The sequence below is a fragment of the Siniperca chuatsi genome, linkage group LG5, assembly GCF_020085105.1.
Source record: "Siniperca chuatsi isolate FFG_IHB_CAS linkage group LG5, ASM2008510v1, whole genome shotgun sequence".
NCBI lineage: Eukaryota > Metazoa > Chordata > Actinopteri > Centrarchiformes > Sinipercidae > Siniperca > Siniperca chuatsi.
The window spans coordinates 8,421,627-8,439,766 of record NC_058046.1 but is presented as its reverse complement, the minus strand read 5'-3'; the positions used below and the strand labels follow the sequence as shown (position 1 = coordinate 8,439,766).

General features: G+C 41.5%; 2 protein-coding genes across 18 annotated transcripts in view; one reads left to right on the top strand and one right to left on the bottom strand.

The window, feature by feature from the left end:
* The window catches only part of mtmr3 (myotubularin related protein 3), a 29,330-nt gene extending 23,445 nt beyond the window's left edge, over window positions 1–5,885 (top strand). For 3 of the 4 annotated variants that reach the window (XM_044198144.1, XM_044198140.1, XM_044198139.1), the window contains one exon: window positions 1,047–5,885. In XM_044198144.1, coding sequence (XP_044054079.1) covers window positions 1,047–1,224 — 178 coding nt within the window. In that variant the 3' untranslated portion in view covers window positions 1,225–5,885. The remainder of the gene's footprint in view (window positions 1–1,046) is intronic. The other variant, XM_044198142.1, reaches the window with a different exon arrangement.
* Window positions 5,886–5,992: 107 nt separating this feature from the next.
* Window positions 5,993–18,140, bottom strand: part of LOC122877040 (citron Rho-interacting kinase) — a 44,515-nt gene continuing 32,367 nt past the window's right edge. For 8 of the 14 annotated variants that reach the window (XM_044198124.1, XM_044198122.1, XM_044198121.1 and 5 more), the window contains 17 exons: window positions 16,825–16,995; window positions 15,721–15,901; window positions 15,097–15,185; window positions 14,889–14,993; window positions 14,394–14,563; window positions 13,935–13,979; window positions 11,772–11,852; window positions 11,315–11,450; window positions 10,860–10,999; window positions 10,632–10,724; window positions 10,115–10,223; window positions 9,521–9,649; window positions 9,065–9,145; window positions 8,877–8,955; window positions 8,618–8,791; window positions 8,036–8,324; window positions 5,993–7,219 (listed from right to left, as the gene is read on the bottom strand). In XM_044198124.1, the coding sequence (XP_044054059.1) occupies window positions 7,196–7,219; window positions 8,036–8,324; window positions 8,618–8,791; window positions 8,877–8,955; window positions 9,065–9,145; window positions 9,521–9,649; window positions 10,115–10,223; window positions 10,632–10,724; window positions 10,860–10,999; window positions 11,315–11,450; window positions 11,772–11,852; window positions 13,935–13,979; window positions 14,394–14,563; window positions 14,889–14,993; window positions 15,097–15,185; window positions 15,721–15,901; window positions 16,825–16,995 (2,096 nt within the window). In that variant the 3' untranslated portion in view covers window positions 5,993–7,195. The remainder of the gene's footprint in view (window positions 7,220–8,035; window positions 8,325–8,617; window positions 8,792–8,876; window positions 8,956–9,064; window positions 9,146–9,520; window positions 9,650–10,114; window positions 10,224–10,631; window positions 10,725–10,859; window positions 11,000–11,314; window positions 11,451–11,771; window positions 11,853–13,934; window positions 13,980–14,393; window positions 14,564–14,888; window positions 14,994–15,096; window positions 15,186–15,720; window positions 15,902–16,824; window positions 16,996–18,140) is intronic. The other 6 variants (XM_044198129.1, XM_044198130.1, XM_044198135.1 and 3 more) reach the window with 2 other exon arrangements.

The following is an 18,140-nucleotide window of genomic DNA, read 5'->3' as shown; positions in this document are numbered from 1 at the left end:
TGAAAATAAGTTAATATATGAGCTTTATCTTGAAAAGTCCTGAAAAATCATCATCCAGATAACTATCAATGAGCTGACAGCTCTAGCTAAACCTTAAAGTGGTCATATTATGCATTTTATGTCTCTTTATCTTTTTTTTGTGCATTTAATAGGTTGCAAAGTGAAAAAGCCCAAAGTCCACCCCAAAGGGAGTTACCCTCTCCCACAGAAAACACTGCTTCTGAACTGCCTGAAAACAGCTTGATTGTAGTTCAGCCTTTACTTCTGTAACGTATCTACGTCAGTATGTCATATGCGTCATAATGCACGAATTGAGCAGTTTCCACAAGTACATCTAAATATGAATTTAAAATAACCTTAAGCCAGTCAATGGGCATAAAGTTGTTACTGTGATGTAGAGACAGTGCACAGTTAAAACATTGCGTATGAAAGATAAATTAGTTACAAATGAATAACTTACCACTCTGAAACGCCTTGCTCCAGTCTCGGTTGTGAAGCTGGTTCGCGTTGTTGGAACATGTAAGGCTGAACCAAAGCCATAGTTACCGGCTGAAGCAGCTTTGTTGTGGATCACACTACCTTGGTCGTCAGGACCCGCCCTGCTCTGCTTCTGATTGACTAGTAGTCCTTACCTAGGTACTGCTCTTGTGCAACTCCCATCAAAGATCCAATAGAAGTGAGATGCTTCACTTGGTAGCTAAAACAGAGCGTTCAAGACACAGGGTGAAAAGAGGCACTGCAGCAATGTGTTTTTTGAAAATTAAACCATGTCAACCTATTCTGGTACAACCCCAAAATATAATTATTAACCTGAAATTGAGCATAATATGACCACTTTAAGCCAGCTTTGAATAAATACAATTCCAGGCTTGTATCAAATTATCAACAGTCAAATCAGGCTAACTCACCTTCTCATGTATGAAGAACAGGGCCCTGGTGCAAATGTCATGGAGCTGAACTGTATGCAAAGGAGACGCATGGTAACTGTAGGTGTAAAGAGGTTCTATCTTTGAGTCCAGCAGTGACCTGTCTCTGTGTCCCTGCAGGAACTGCGGTAACGTGTTCTGTGCCAGCTGTTGCGACCAGAAGATCCCAGTGCCAAGCCAGCAGCTGTTCGAACCCACCCGCGTCTGTAAGACCTGCTACAGCAGCCTCGAGCTCAGCCCGGCTCCCCTGGACCTGGACCTGGAGCTGGAGAAACCCATCACAGCCAGCTCCAACTGAGGCTCAGAGGACCGGGACAGGATGGGAGTCGGGCTGAGCCGCCAGCTGCTGACACAGGCACACTGCTGAAGAACAGCACAGGAGCTACACAGAATGTCCCATGTACTTTGTGTGTGTGTGTGTGTGTGTGTGTGCTGCTGCAGATATGGAATTTAATGTGTATATACAGAGGATGATGTGACGGAGGAGCTGAATGACGTGTTGGCATGATGCCGAGCGCTCTGAACGGTGGGTGTGCACAGGGGTGGGTGGTGTTTGAGAGAGGACATCGCACATTCGCCACACAGAGGGTTTGTGGCAGTGATGGGACTGCAGTCCGAGGCCAGAGGAGTGAGAATGGACATCCTGGTGCCTTGGACCAGGCAGGAAGAGAAGGTCATTTCACTGTGTTGCTGAAGTCTCTTGGAGGGCTTTGGTTCATTGAATAATTTTCCCGCTCATCCAGGCTTCTCCTCAGACTTCTACGTACCATCATCTCCCAGCTCGGACTACTTTTTTTTCTCTGGAGGGTGTAAGATCAGGAGCGACGTGGAAAATCTCCTGGCAATCATGAGACAGTCCTGCAGTTTTAGAAATGTCTGGATAGCTGATGCTCACAAATGTTGTTTAGGGGAAAGGTTAAAGGGTCAGTTCACCCACATTACCAAAAAAGCATATTACCTCTAGTGGTATCTAACCATGCATTTAATTTAATTTTATGTGCTCGGGTTTGGAGATCTCATCTCTGACATACAATACAGTGGAGGTGAATTGAATAAGGGTTGCAACTATTATTTTCAGTATCAAGAAGTCTGCAAATCATTTTATCAATTCAAATTTTTTCTGTAAAATGTTTGAAAAGAGTGAAATTTGTTATAATGTCTCAGAGCCCATGGTTACATAATCAAATTGCTTGTTTTGTACGACCAAGAGTCCAAAACCAAAGGATATTCAGTTTAATAATGTATATGATAAAGAAAAGCAGCACTTTATTATTTTTTTTGTTTTACATTATAGAAGCTGGAACCAGAGTGTTTTCACAGGCTGAGTAGTACTCCTCATGATGAGTGAACTGATCCTTATTTATCAGCCACATCTCTCTCCAGAAATGGTGTCCCCATTTCTCTGGATAATCCACAATTTTGGTATTTGGGTGAACTGACCCTTTAACGTGCTTTGGGCTGAATCTCAACTCAGCATATTTGCTTGCTTTTGTTTTGATGAGTTTTTTATCAGCTTTTCACACAGAATGGAACAAATGTGTGTGTTATACACAGTATGTACAGCTAACTGACATGTAAATACAAAATAGGAGGGGGGGGATCAATTTTGGCAAGCAGTTGACTGTCAGTTTTGAGTTTGTGTTTAATGTGTGTTGAGATTCAGCTCAGAGTGCAGACAGGATTTTTAGTTTTAGATTAGGTCTAAATTTAACAAATGCTGTTGGGATATTCAAATAGTTTAGTTTTTTTCTCAAAGTACCATACTTCTTTTGAATACTTATCTTGACCACAGTGAGGAGAGTGAATTTTTTTTTTCTTTTAAACAAAATCACCCGTGAGTCTTAACAATAGGACTAGTTAGTGATTTATAGAAAAGGCTTTAGAACATGCGACCCTTTAACAGCTGATGGCCGTTCAGCTCTTCCATGCTGTTAGACTGTTTATTACTGGTCTGCTGGGAGTGTAAGCTGATGTGTTGTGGCATTGTCAGATTGTGTCAGACGGCAGACAAGCTACAGGTTGTTTGTGCCCGACACCTGTTAGCCATACCTTCATGCCCTTCACCCACAAAAGCCCCCTTTTTATTATTTCTACCCAGCAGGCACTGGGAGCTGGAGGTCTCACTCACTTTTCAGTCCTTCAGTGGGAACCACAAGTGAAGTTGTTAATTTGACATGTTTAAACTTCTGTGTTCACATTCTAAAGACTAAAGACGAGATATTTTCATTTTATTTTATAATTGTTTTTGAGGTGGGCGGTTGACCATGACCTCACTTGTGATTCCCACTTTGATTAGCTGAAACATGGAGGAGAGCAGCAGCAGCAGAAAGGGCTCTTGGCGTTTTCAAAAGTCTGTAACTCCACACATGAAATATGTCAGAGAAGCTTCACTGAGATGCCCACTCTGCCTAACACCCATTCAATGACTTCTTTGCGCGCACACACACAAACACATTTTTTGTAAAATAAATGAATGAAATAATATATTCAGATACCTATATAGCATTTAAGAAAAATGTATAGAATCCTTGAATAGTGGCTCACTTAATTAGTCACCAAAAAGTTTTTTGTTTTTTAAATTTCTTTGTTTCTTATGTTATTAATTGCAGAAAAATACGTATATTTTGCAACCTGTTGAAGATACCAGGTGTGTTGGGTTTTTTTTAATTAGAGAAGCAGGGTGTCCTGTTTTGATGCTGCAGTGGTTTTCCCTTTTAAATGCGATCATTACTTTAATTTATTAAGGTTTTGTTGTTGAAATCCAGACAATTCAATTGCCACAGGATAATCAGTGTTTATGAGATGGGAAATGAGAGATGGTTCTGATCTGTGGCTACGGCAACGCTCGTCATTTCTGTTTTGTATCAGCCAGTCACAGCAGGATTTGTGGATGCAACGATTTCCCGATTATGAGGGGGAAGTCAGAGGTGTCATCTAGCATCATGTGACCTCCTGACGATCACGCTAAATGAAAAAAAACGAGTGTGTCTGTAGCCAATGAGATGTCTATGCACTGAGAGGACAGTGGTCTTAAACAAGCAGCCTGAACCCAAATAAAAGCCCCCGAGCTCACACACACATTCTCCATTTAAACCCATCTACAAACACTACCTCTACTTTGTACACACACTCGTTAATGCACACGCACAGATTCACACTGAGCTTCTATTTGCAGAGTGACTGTTGCTTTTCAGATTTACATCATCAAGAATGGCCTTCTATATCTGTGGTTTTCTCCATTAATCAGCTGGACCATTAAAGGTACAGCACACGGTCGCAGACCTGTCATTTTAATGATGATCTTATTGTTGAGACTGCCAATCTTTTTATTCCTCATCATCCAGCTTGTCATGTCAGCAGGGGGCCCACATGTTCTTGATTTAGCAGTAGTCGTGGTTCGCCACACGGGATGACAAAGTTTTGACTATCGGAGGAAAAGCATAAATTTAAGTGTGGGATTGACGACATGATACTATTTAATCTTACTGGAGCTGAATCATGTGTTCCTGACATCTTCTGTTGGATTTAAATGTGGTGGTAGAATCAGAAGATGATCGAAGTGTGCAGTGGAGCCGCTGTTTAAGGCGGTCAGAACAACAACAGGCTTGAAGTGTTTGTTTTTTCTCACTGCCCTCCTGTGGAAGTGGTGAACGTGTTTAATTCAAGAGCTCGACCTTCAGTCTTTCAAATAGAATAGAAAAATAGGATTTTTTTTGCCCCTCATAGATAAGATGCTGTAATTTCTGTCAATTTAATATTTACAAAAACACTTGAACAAGTGTTGCCATGGCAACAAGAGTGGCATAACTGTCCAAACATGCCTTTCTTTATGAATTTATTTGAGATGGTACTACTGCATTAAATGTGCAGCAAATTAAAATTGTGGTTTGACCCTGACCAGCCTCTCTAATCCAGCTCTGTTTTCTCTTCACCTGCAGAGTTTTAGATAAACTGGAAAGTGATCTGCAACCAGAATATTGACTTTACATCTTAGTTAATGGTGATGTAAAGCTGGCCTTTAATCCTAGATCAGTGCTATTAACAGATGATTTATTCCAAGACTTCACACTCCTCCAAAACCGTTGTCTAAGATTTTTAGAAATCATGGTTTCTTAAATACAGACTTAATTTGAGAAAGATGGCTAAATGAGATGAGATTTATCAGCCAATGCTGAGGCCAGCAAGTTCTTTCAATGAATCCTTACTCTGTATTTTCACCACCATCACAGGCATGTGGGGCACCAAGCTTGTTTTGTTCAACAATCCATGAATGTGAATTGTCTTAAAAAAAAAAAAAAAAAAAAAATAAAAAAGAGGCTATTTTTTGCACATGACATTAAGTAGACACTGCCACAGAGAGCATCAAAATAAAGCTGGAACTGAAAGTGTGCTGTGCTTTTCAGTAACAAGCGTTATGGTTGGTGGTTGTATGTGTGTGGAGGGTTGGGTAACGTGGTAAACAGGTCATCAGTTAACACACATGTTGCCAGGATGATCCCTTGCTGTGCTTATTTTTTTTTTCTCTTCTCTCCTCCCAAGAAGTTCTCTTGGTCTGCATATATTGTATTTCTCTTCACTCACGCTGACGTGCTCTATCAGAGGCGTCACTGCAACGGCCCAGTAGTCATTTGACGTGAGTGTGTACATGTGAATGCATCGAGCGTGTGTCTGTGTGTGTGTGTGTCTCTTTTGGTGGAGACTGGTGCCAAGCAGTTTTATTACGGGTCTCTCACAAAGGGATCACTTGTGCTTTTGTTTGATTTTCCTCCTTTTTTCCCTTCTGTTTGATAAGCACTTTGAACCTTCTCATGTCTGTCAGAGGAGTGTGTAGCTGTACATAGCAATTTCCTGTAACAATAAGTGCTCCTTGTTCAATCTGAATATTTTGTTTTGTTGGATTTACTTTAAAGAGCATTAAATTGTTGTAGAATTAAAGGAAAAATAAACTAGATAAACCTACTGTGTTGTCTGCTAGCAGCACCTGATATCTGCTCTCACTGATTTAAAGCTGACGCACGACGGAATACCTGCAGCTGAAAACACACACACAAAGAAGAAAACAGTCAGACACTTCAATCATGTTTAATGCATGTACTGGTATACATCTCTAAAAATCAAGAAAATCTTAAAGTTACTGTCTTAACATCAATGTCTACTTACTGAATGCAAATTCAAGTGAATACGTGACAGAAAAGAACAACCAAGAGAGAGAATCAAGATTGAAAAGCGACAAGTGCTGCTCTAAGTTAGTCATGCTCACTGATGTGACGAATCGAGGTGGTGATACTGGCTCTAAAGAAACGATACTAGAAAGTGACGACCTGTGACGATTACTAGACTTAAAGCACTGCACAGAAACAGGTCATCTGTACCACAATCAGCAGCAGCAGCAGCAGCAGCGGACTAAGAGCAAGCTGAGGCAGCTTCAGCCAGCCTGACTGCACGATGTCCGGCATCAGAGGCAGAGCTGCATGTTTCTTGATCTTAGCTTTGCTAAAAACAACACAAGGAACACTTGGAGCAAAACATTGCTTAATCATTGTTTTACAAAGTATGGCCAGACGACGACTGTCATTAAAGCAATCATATGCAATTATATATCAAAGGCTATTTAGTCAAGAGGACCATACATTTGATCCAAAGAAAGAAGACTGGTCATGTAACAAGGACGAGTTTTTACCTCCTGTTCAAATCCAATCTCGTGCAAAGTGTTGCCTCCGCAGACCTCTTCCTCATCATGATTTATGTGAGTCATTAAATGTTGGTTTGATTCTCTGAACAGAGAAAAAACCTAACGTGATATTTCAGATTCTAATGAAATGTTGATATTGTATTTCTTAACCAACGACATCATTAATCTCCCTGCAACATCTTTAGAAACTCATTTTTAAAAAAAATAGACATGGCTTTACCAGCCGACTATTCCCTTTATCTATAAAAACTCAAACAGCAATATTTACAACTTTGAGTATATCTTATAAAGTAGATTCTCTTGATCTGTAGATCAGCAAAGGTTCCCTGCCACCACATCTACTGTGGGATTTCTCCCATGAAAGCACGTGTCAGAAAAGAGGATTGTCGTGGGAGACGTCTCCCAGTGCAGGTTTATGTGTTGTTGAACGAGGGGCTGAGACCGCACTATGTACAGGCAATGGGGCTGACAGTCAGCCTGTGTGTGTGTGCATGTGTGTGTGCTTGCGCTCAGAATGGATCAAGGGTTTCCCATAGTTTCTCTTCAACCTCCAGTCAGGAGCGCCGCCGAACTGGATTCACACCGATGACTGATCCCATACCTGCAAGACAAGAACAGGGACAAAGGGTCACATTCACTGGTTCAGCTGTCACCGTCTGAGCTCACCATTTCTACAAGTGACACTTTCAAATGATGCGTGTGAATATCTGAAATGTCTAGAAGGCTGATTTCAATTAAAATACAGTTGGAACAGGGTGTGTATGCATATCCATATCCATTTATGGATATGGATATGAAGGCAACAAAACCAACAATGTCTGTCCCTCAATACTTCCTTATCCTGTCTGACTCTCAGCCCATTTGTTCCTACTGAAGACGTAAATCTTTAGAAATGGGTCACAAATACATTGTTGCAATTGGAATTATTATTATTTTAACCATTTTTCATTTATATTTTTTCCCCCATTATGTTTTATTGCTATTTTTTGCTTCTTGCACACCTTTTCCCCCCTATTTTCTTGCTTTGCTGTTGTTCCTGCTCACAAGAGTCACAAGATAAATGTGAAGGGCACAAGCTGATTAACAAGATAGGAAAGAAGAAGAAAAAACATCTGTCTTTGGTCATACTGCCCATTGCTCGAAGACATACAACATGTGACGAGGGGTCACAAGTAGACATTGCTGGCCTATTAAGTGTCACAAGCCAAAAAGGTCGGGGGACCAGTGATCTGAACTACAACTGTAAGTGCAGTGATGGAACCTTCCTGTGTTGTGTTACAGGACCTTGGTTTTGTTTGTTTCATCTTTTTTGTACTTAATTGAACAGTTGATAGTTGAGACAGACAGGAAGCAAGGGGAGAAAGAGGGGCATGCTATACATCTTAACCACCCAGCCACCAGGACGCGCCTCCTCTACCTTGTTAACAGGGGCGAGCTGTGTTCGGACAGACCCAGCATGAAGTCGGGTGCTGTCCCCGAATCTCCCAGGAGACCTCTCCCTGCGACTGTCAAGCACCCTGCCGGGCGACTTCTCCCTGTCCAGCGGTCGGGCAGGAGACTTGTCCCGTCTGAACTCGGTGCGGCCCTCCCGGTAACGATGTGGGGTGCTGGGCTCCCGGTGCAGGCCGTCATGGCTGCCAGGGCCCGAGGACAAACGCTTGGAGATGTGCTCTGTGTAGGTGGGCGGGCCTCGCTTACTGGGACTACTGTAGAAAACACAGCAGAGTCTCACAACAGTGTCTTACAATGTTAAGAGGAAAACCAAACGTCTTCAAGAAACAAGAAGTTTTTATATTTTTTACAGCAGATGGCACTGTTGGCCTATCCAATAAAAACCCGATCCTAGTGGTGTTTTCTACCTGTGAATTTGAACTGATAGTTCACAATGCATTGTATTTTTGTAGGTGTTAATCCACCTACACACTATAATTTAAATTCTGTATTTTTTCTTTCTTTTGCTGTGTTTTTTGTTTTGCTCAAACTAAGTAAGGGAGCTGACCCTCGGCTGGAGCCGGTCCTCTGCAGCTCTCCAGACTCTCTGATCAGACTTCCCTTACAGCAGATGACCCGCAGTTTGTTCTGGTAGGAGGAGGCCAGGTAAATGGCCCCGGAGGAGATGGCTGGGCCCAGGTAGCGAGGGTTGGGGATGTCCAGGTGGGCCAGCACTGTAGGACTGGAAGGATAGACAGTGATGTGGGAAATATAGCTAACAACCTAAAGTTTTTCACATTTGGTCCAAGGTAGCCGGTCTGTCTCACCCCAGAGAAGCATGTCCCTGAACCTCGATGACGTCCAGGGAGTTGAAGTAGGTGACAAACAGGTAGGGCTCTCTGTAGGCTGCACCAGAGAACAATGGAAAATCATACAGATGTCAACATTTGAGGCTGTGTTGCTGATTGCTGTATTGATGCAGCATAAAGCAGTAGGAGTTACAAAGTGTATTTACCAAAAGACAGAGGCAGACGGCTCCACTTAATGTCCTCAGTGCGGCTTCTTCGTCCGTACGTGTCCACAAACACTCCAAACTCTACCACATAAATGAAGCTTACTATACACTCTTCTGTGTGCCTGATATTGTGTCCTTATTGTGTCGTCTTGTGTGCAGGCAGTAATATCACTGACAGTTCAATTCACAAATAAGAGTGTGCATGTACGGAGTCAACCACGTTTACAAAGTACAATTTAAGAGTAAACATCAAAAACATGGCGATTGAGTAAGAGAGATGAAAACTAATTAACACTAAAAATATACCTTTGTGTTCATACTGGTGGTTGTTGCCTCACAGTGATGGTCTGAACTGTAGTTATCATGCATCTACCACACTGAGAGCACTTTACCATCTTGTGTTGTAAACAGAAAACACAGAAACAGTGTGTAGAGTAGTCGTTGATTCAAACGGACCGTGAAAACACAGCAGGTACTCCTCCTTCTGCATGCCGCTGGCCACCTGCATGATGGCGATGGGGAAACTGTGGGACGAGGCTGCAAACACGGCCGAGGCCAGCGACACGTCATTCTTGTCCAGGAACTCTGCAGTGGACGAATCAGAAGACCTGGGTCGAAAACTAATTTTAAATTCTTTGTTTTCTTTATTTACCCTGAGCAGCAGGGGGCTCACAAAGCAGAGGACACAGTTATCCAGCAAACATAATCCTACTTCAGGAGACAGGTTTAATAAATCAGGACAACTTTAATATTGTCCGATGAATCTTAGATGCTATCCTGTGATTGTCTGGTATCGGATGTATTGTATTATTGGATTATATAAACCCTAATAACGTGTTTCTTCAAGCAGGTAAATCATAAAATACAGTAATAGCTTGCAGACCAACTGATCAAGGTCTGTACACCACAAGCAGACCTCAATCGCAGACAGGAAAGGAACAGGTTTGAAGATTTTCTTAAGTTTTGACTTTTAACACTAAAACTGCTGTTGTGTTTATATTTCGTTCTAGTTTTTAAATAACCACAGCAATATTCTACTCGTGTCCTCACCCTCAAGCACAAACTGCTTCATCTCAATCTCGTAGAACTTGTTGGTGCCGATGATGACGCTGTAGCTGGTCAGGTGGACGCAGCTGCAGGGCTCCAGAGTTTCAATCTCCTGTGAGATGAAGAATGGAGACATTCTGTTTATGCAGAGTGCATTTGATACAAGAAACCCTTATGATGGCAAAAGGCCACTTTTTGTACTTGTATTCTCTATTTATTTAAAAAAACAACAATGGAATAAAGCTATGTGATCCATGTTTTGCCATGTTCTGCTTTTTCTGATTGCTTTTCATTTTGCTATTAAAGAACAGAAATTTGTGTCAGTGAGGTATACAACGTTTTGATACAACTTATTCTTTATACAGAAGCGTCTTTGCAATGGGTTTTATAAGCAGTCCACTTTTCCTGATACATGCCTCTTTTTATTATGTTCTGTTGCTGTTTCAGTATAGAGTTACCTACTACTGTATCTTAGCATGTAGTGTATTGTGGACAAATGGAACTAACAGATCATACTCACCTTACGAATGCAGTATTTGTTGAGACTGTCATTGTAGCGCAAAATGGTTATCTTGTTAGGCATTGCAGCACATATACAAGGCCCGTTGTCTATCTGTAAAGAGAATGCAGACATCAGTTTCCAAAGTCAGTTTGTACAATCACATGTTTCCACCGACAAAGAAAAAGAAAGCACTGTAAAGTCAGGAAGCAGACAATTCCAAGTTCCCCAGAGGAGAAGAAGACCTACTCTCCCAGCAGCAAACAGATGGCAGCCCTTCACCGTCTCAAAGATGTAGGGAGCCAGTTCAGACTGGCTGGGCAGGTGGGACTGGGCCAGAGACTGCTTCACCCTCTTGATCTCCACCAGACACAACGCCCTCTCGTCTCCTGCAGCACACAGACAGACGTCACACTGATGTTCTAAGTCATCGTCTGTGTAACAAGATATATCATATCTACAAGTTTCACCAAAATTATTAGAATGGTAGTGTGACCTTTCAAAGTTGTTAATGATGAATAATAATTGCAGTGCCTCACTTATGCCAATTACTTAAAATGGCAGCTAGTGGCAGGAGATGTTGGCTTTTTGATTTATAAACAACAATCACTCCCTGAATTGAATGAAATAAAAGCCTAGACTCAAATCCTGCTGCTCAGTAGACACTTATCATCTATTGAAAATGACAAAGCTGGACACCTCACCAACAATCATCAGCAGTTTCTCCTGATCTTTGATGATGTGGATTTGAAAGACTGATCCCAGGCCAGGTATGTGAGTCAGAGAGTTCTTGATAACATTCAGGGCGTACAGACCCTCTTCAGAGCCCACCAGAACTATCTGCAGCACAGCCAGAAAACACAATCCTTAACATAAACATAATTAGTCCGGTGAACATGGAGAAATTTCAAACAGGAGCAACATGTGGCAAACCTTGGCAGTGAGCCCCGAGCATCTGCTCTGTGCTCCCTGTCCCTTCATAAATTAAGATCTTTCTACTTTTGAACATAGCTGCTACTGTGGATAAAGGTGTTTTCGAAATGATCAAATGTCTAAAATCAGCAGACTCATTATTTAAGAAATAGAGTGAAAATATCTTTCCTGTATGGCAGGAGACAACACGGCCAGTACTCTCCAATAAAATGTGATTGACACTGGTACCTGATCTGTGAGGGGGAGGGTGCAGTTAATATCCAGCCTATCATCTCCCTCCAGCTTTAGGAGAGAGTTTCCTAGCAGCTTCTGTAAGAGCAGAGAGAGGTGAGGGGTCAGCAGGGTCACAACCTCAGGGGGAGGCAGCAGAGGAGCAGAACAGAGGGGCGGGGGGGCTGGGCGGCTGCAGGACTGTGTGCAGGTTAACAGTGTCAGACGTGGGACCAAGTCACAAGTCAGTGTCCAGTTTTAAGTTTGTGTCTCGAGTGCGGCTTCTCGCAAGCCGAGTCACAAGTAGAAAGTGAGTCAAGTCATTGCATTGTTAACCCTTTAACCACCTTTAATTCTGAACCTCTACCAAACAGCAGAGATCTCCATTTACATGTAAAGTACACGTTCAACAATCTGTATACATTTTTCTCCATCAAAGTTTTTAATTACACGTGTGATAAATAAAACATTTTACATATAACACAAACATGAAACATTTTTTTTCAATTAATACATAAACTAAAAGGTTAACTAAAGGTAATTTAAAAAATAATAAGACATCATATTATATGAGTATTTCCTGTTCACTTCAGACTGCAGGCAGCACTTGCACAGCCCGAAGTGATCAGAGTGGAGTGGTCAAAGTCCACAATCATTATTGTGTTTAAATGTGGCTTTGCTCACTCATTAGTAACAGTATTATCAGTATTAGTTACCTCTTTAGTGACAGTATTTTCATTAAAAACAACAATTCATACTGATATAATAATTTCCACAAATATACAATGGAATTACATTAGATTTCATAGTGACAACAGTTTATAATCAGTATTCCACGGCAATATTCAGTTTCAGTAAAACAAAACAAAAAAAAAGGGGAAAAAAGAAAACGTTAACAATACAACCTTATTAGAAATGGACAAGTTTAAAAAAATATATTACAAAGCCATTAGACTTTTTGGGGGGTATTCACTTCACATCATTATTTTCAGTAAACCCTGGGAAACTAAACTACATCAAAAAATATGATTACCAGTGAAAGGTCCACCATAAACAGGCCACATGCCAGAGAGATTTTCCTGCCACTAACTTCCTGGAAGCAAGCCGAATGAAAAGTCCTGTCTGGAAAACTGCAGTGCACTCTGGGGATTGTTTTGGGCCTAACATACTTCTGCTAGTGATGATTAATGAGGTTGAGTTAAGCACAACTAATTTAAATCACAACTCAAAATGTGCTCTACCAAACAACTGAGAAACCCATCAAAGGGTTAATATTTAAACCTAACATTGTGATCAAAATCCACATATTGCCTTTACATATAACAGAGTAAATTATCAAAATGAGCAGTTGAAGAGCCACACCTAAATGTCAACTTACATCAACAATAATATAACATTTACCGTTTTATCAGATGATGCTCAACAAAGAACTGACATTATCGTTATAAAGTTGTTTTGTCAATATGTATTCAATGACGAATGACGTTTAATAGCATGAGGTACCTCACTCTTGAATGGCTAACCTGAATGTACCTGTTGATGAACAGGAAATACAAACATGGGAAATCATTCAAGTCAGATGTTATAAGATGGTGAAAAGGGGATGAAGAAAATATTAGTTTAGAGTCATTTTGATACATGCCACAGCCAACTCTAGATCCTCCAAACTGTACATTTTTTAATGTTTCTGTCGCCCAGTTTGTGACTTGTGTCTCACAGATGAGTCAGAGTCACGTGACTTGAGTCCCAGTCTCTAAAGAGTGTGCAGAGGGGCAGCAGGGTAAAAACACAGACGAGTACACGAGCAGGTAAAAACCCACTGTCTGATCCCTGGTCCTCTGGACAGGACAGCTGAAGAGGATCAACCCAAAGATGATCAAACATCTTGGTGAGAAGTTGTGTACTGTGGTTATAAAACAGGACACCAAAGGCAGGGAAGAATATTTCAGCAACATTCAAACTATTACATCATCACTGAGTTTGTACTGGACATAACAGTGTAGCAGAGGATAGTGAGAGTGAGGAGTGGTCACAGCAGGTGAGGTGAGAGTGGGGGGGAGGGGGAGTGACCAACCAACACGATGACAGACACATGCACTACTGCGTGCCTCGTGAAGGATATGCAGGTGTGTGTTTGTGTGTGTGTGTGTGTCTTATGGCCATATCTTTGTAACTCTTTACCTGGACCAGAGGAGACAGAACCATTTGTCTTTTGGACACAGCAGCCTATGTGTGCAATGAAACCCAATGGAATGGGTAGAATAGAGTAAATCAACAAAACATGCCCATTTACCGGACATACAATGTGGCATGATGAAAAAGCAACAAACAGCAGTGAGAAAGACAAAGAGAGAGAGAGGAGGGAAAGAGAAGAGGAGAGAAGAAGGGAACAATTAACGACACATATAAGTGAACTGGGGGTTATTCATTAAAACTCTAAAATTAATTCTTGAAGAATACAAATTCCGCTGCTCATGAATAGCCCCCACACAGTTAAACAGCGAGTTTACGACCACAGCCACAGACAAGACAGTTATCTGTGACAGCAGTCATAGCGGTTTATGTTTTGAGTCAGCAGACATTGAGGACACAGAGAGCCAATTTCCCCAGTGGTCCCTCTCGTGCTCCAGAGATACTCACTGCGTCGGCCTCGGCCTTCTCCCGTGAGGCTCGCCCCGTGACCACCACAGACTCCATGACAGCCACCCAGCGCTGTTTGTCTGGGAAACTGGGAGCCATGAAGTAAATTGACTGTCCAGGCCAGCAGGGTGTGTGACAGCGGGACTCCAGCTTCAGGACGTAGGGAACATCTGAGACAAAGGGAACATAATTAATAATGACTTCAGAACTGATACTCTCTCTTGCTTTAATGACTTCTAGTTAATCACAGTGAAATCAAACTATGCTTCATTTTGCTGGGACTCCAGGCCAAACTTGGAGAACCATAACTCCTCTAAAATACATTTTTAAAGAAGTATAGAATGTGACAGTGAAGTCTTGTATAAACAAGACAAAAACTTTGAACACTGGTGGGGAGAATTCTGAAAGAAAGTTACAGATGAAGGGGAGGAAATAAGATAAAGAGAGATTTTTAAGTGTGAAAATCATTGTAACAGCACACTTTGTATACAGTACCTGACTTGGCGGTGTTGGGTAGTTCAGATGCCCCTACTGCTCCATGAACAACCACCTCTCCATCTGACAAACACAGGTCAAACTCTTCCAGTGGCTTCACTGAATCTGAATAACGCACACAGAAAAAGCACGCCTTTAACTAGAGGCAGTATTTGACTATGAATTGTTACTGTATGTTGTTTTGTTACACAGGTAAAAAAAAAGCAACCTTCTCTGGGCTCGATCTCATAGATGGACACTTTAGTCCCATCCAGGACCACATATTTTCTCTCCCAGCCCTGGCCTCGCTTCCCATTCCTGCAAACACACAAGGCAACTGCATTACTACAAAGCATAGATGATGAAATGAATCAGTTTTTGCAGGAAACTCTAGAAATGCCTTTGTTTAAACTGGTTAAAGTACCAGATGGGTGGACTTTGCCAGACAGAACACAACAGAGAGTGCCTGAGAGCACTTGCGTTTAGTAACATCAGCCTCCCTGATCAGTGGGAGGAGATGACACAGCCTCACAGTGAGGGAGCACAAATGAGAAATTACATTGCTCAAGACAAATACTCTGTATGGAAGCATCTGAATATGCAAGTTTCTACCCATCTGTATGTGTAAATTTGACACGCCATAATGGGCCATGCTAAAATGCATGTGCACATGCACCTATGCACAATGTCTGGATGCATCTCCGGCCCATATGATCATACAAACCAAAATGTTGTTGTCCATCAAAATCAGCTGTTGTGACCCCCATGCATGATCTGCACCCCAATAGTAAGACTGATTGGAACAGAACGGTGTGCCAACAGCTTAAACAATGACAGTGTGTCCATAGCTAACCTGGGCTGTTTCATCCAGCCCTCCAGGTGCATGTGTCCACTGGCCTCTTTGAGCTGTTGGCCTGGGGTGCTGCCTTTGTCCCGACACAGGCCCTCAGACAGATGCAGGGAGCAGTCACTGGACATGCCACACGTGGCTGGAAGGCAGGGGGAGCATTTTGGGTGGCACAAAGCGTGACATTCTGAGGAGAAAAAACACTGTTCAAGTTCCCCTCCAGACACGTTTTAAAGTATGTAAAAGTACTCTGCTATGATTAATATTTTGTTTAACATGGTTATCCCACATAATAATCCCAAAAGTTTAAAACAAACTCTGAAAAGGGGCTGGAAGCACATCTACTCTTTGTCCCTCACTGAGAAATTCTGGATCTCTGAATGCCCCGCCCACCACCACTGCGCGTTAGGTTGACCGGTGCCGGTGAGAGCATGGATGTTGGTGAGAGACATACATCCATGGTGAGAGAGTGATGCATGTCAAGATGGCTAGAGTTAGAGGAAACATCGGAGAGATTCAGCCATACATGTCTGAGCCTCAGTCAGACCCAGATGAGGAGTCTATTGTGAACCATCGGCGACTGGCAGATGTATCAGAATGATAATTGTAATTAGCATTTTTTATTTGTTTATGTTGTTTGTTAGCTTGTTAGCTTGTAACTGGAAGTGGCTGACACAGTGTTAGTGGTTATGAAACATATAATATCTGGTACGATGTTACAGTGTGTTCACATTGTTATTACGTCACGTTAGTAGATAGTGGAAGGAAGCTCCAGGGTCCGGTTTACATCCAAAAACTGAACACTCTACCATGTTTGCTGTCAAAACTTTCACTTTGCTAACTCAGTGCAAACTCTCGCTCTCTGCACTAAGTCCGCTCTGCGCTGGAGGTTTCAGGTTTCTTTGCCGTATAATCAATTCCAATTATACAATAAAAAATACATAACAAATATAAATAATAGGAAGGCTAACATTTTAATTGTAATTATATTAATGGGGCAACAAATTAAAATATTAACTACAATGTTATTGTTATTCAGTTTCCGTGAAGGTAATGTGGGTCATTTGGTTAAGAGTTGCCCTTTCATACAAATTCACATCTGCAACTCACCGAGACAGGTAGCAGCTTGGCGACCAAAATGCACAGTATCCAGGCACACAGTACACTTGGCAGCTCTCATGTTGAGTCCCACTGTGAAGCGGTGAGGGGTGTTGTGGTGCACCACCCTCTCTCTCTCCCTCTCTCTGTCTCTCTGACTGTCCTTCAAACGACGACTATACTCTGAATACAGTCAGGGAACACAGTGAGGGCAGGCAGCTCCAGTATGTCTTACTGTGTCAGGTACATCCATCACTTCAAAACCTCAGTGCACCATGCCGTACCCGCTATGAAATCAGTTCAACAAAAGAAGGTTTCCAAAAGAATTGTAAGATGTTTAGCAAAATGCATAAGCAAGTAAACTCTGAAGACAAAAATGCTTGAAAAAGAATATAGATTGAATCAATCCCTTTGCTTTTGCCCACTCACTGTTGCATTAAAGGCATCATCCAGTCAGTATCAAGTTTCCCATTGTGTGTCCAGTATTCTTTGTTTGCAAGTCTACACACCACAACATTTTCTGAGGACTCGTTGAGGTCAAGATGAGGTACATCTAGACATCATGTACTGTACATGTTCAAACCCATGAGTCTTTACACTTAAACTCTATTAAACTAAACTATTCACTTGTAGATAATCTAAATAAACAATTATCTAAACATGTTTTGGATTGAAAATACATATAATACATTAACTTAGTTAGTTTCTAATGATTTATGGATTTTCTGAAATTTTTCTTTCCCATAATATACACTTATTGTGTTATATAATTACAATAATTATATTGTGTTGCTCTTATAGTCTATTTAACATTTCTTATTTTATGTTTGTATTGTTTTCTACTTATGTTTTCCTTTTCCTTCTTCTTTCTGTTGCTGTCACAATCACCAAATTTCCTCACAAGGATCAATATCAGTTTACACTGACATAAGGTTAAGACAGTTGTTGTAACTTTGACTCTCTTGTAAGAAGAAATAAGATGAATGGATAATACCTTTAGTTTTTTGCAGAGTGTGGGTTCAAACAGCGTTTTGTGCATTGCAGAGTTTATCATATGGTACACCTCTGTTAGTGTATGATGTGAGGTTCAGGTGGGATTGTAGTGAATTAAAGAGCAGAGCAGAGTTAGGCAAATCAGATTGGCTAAGCTTCAGCAACCAAGATAAAATGCTTCAGATTTCTAAAGCTGTGCACTGAAAAAGGGAAAATATACTTTTCTCAGCCTCACCTGACCAGCCTGGTGGGATCTCCCATTTTATAAAAGTGCAGAGCTTTTAAAATCTGGCCTTTCAGGGATGTGGATGAGACAAAAGTAGAAGAGAGATAAG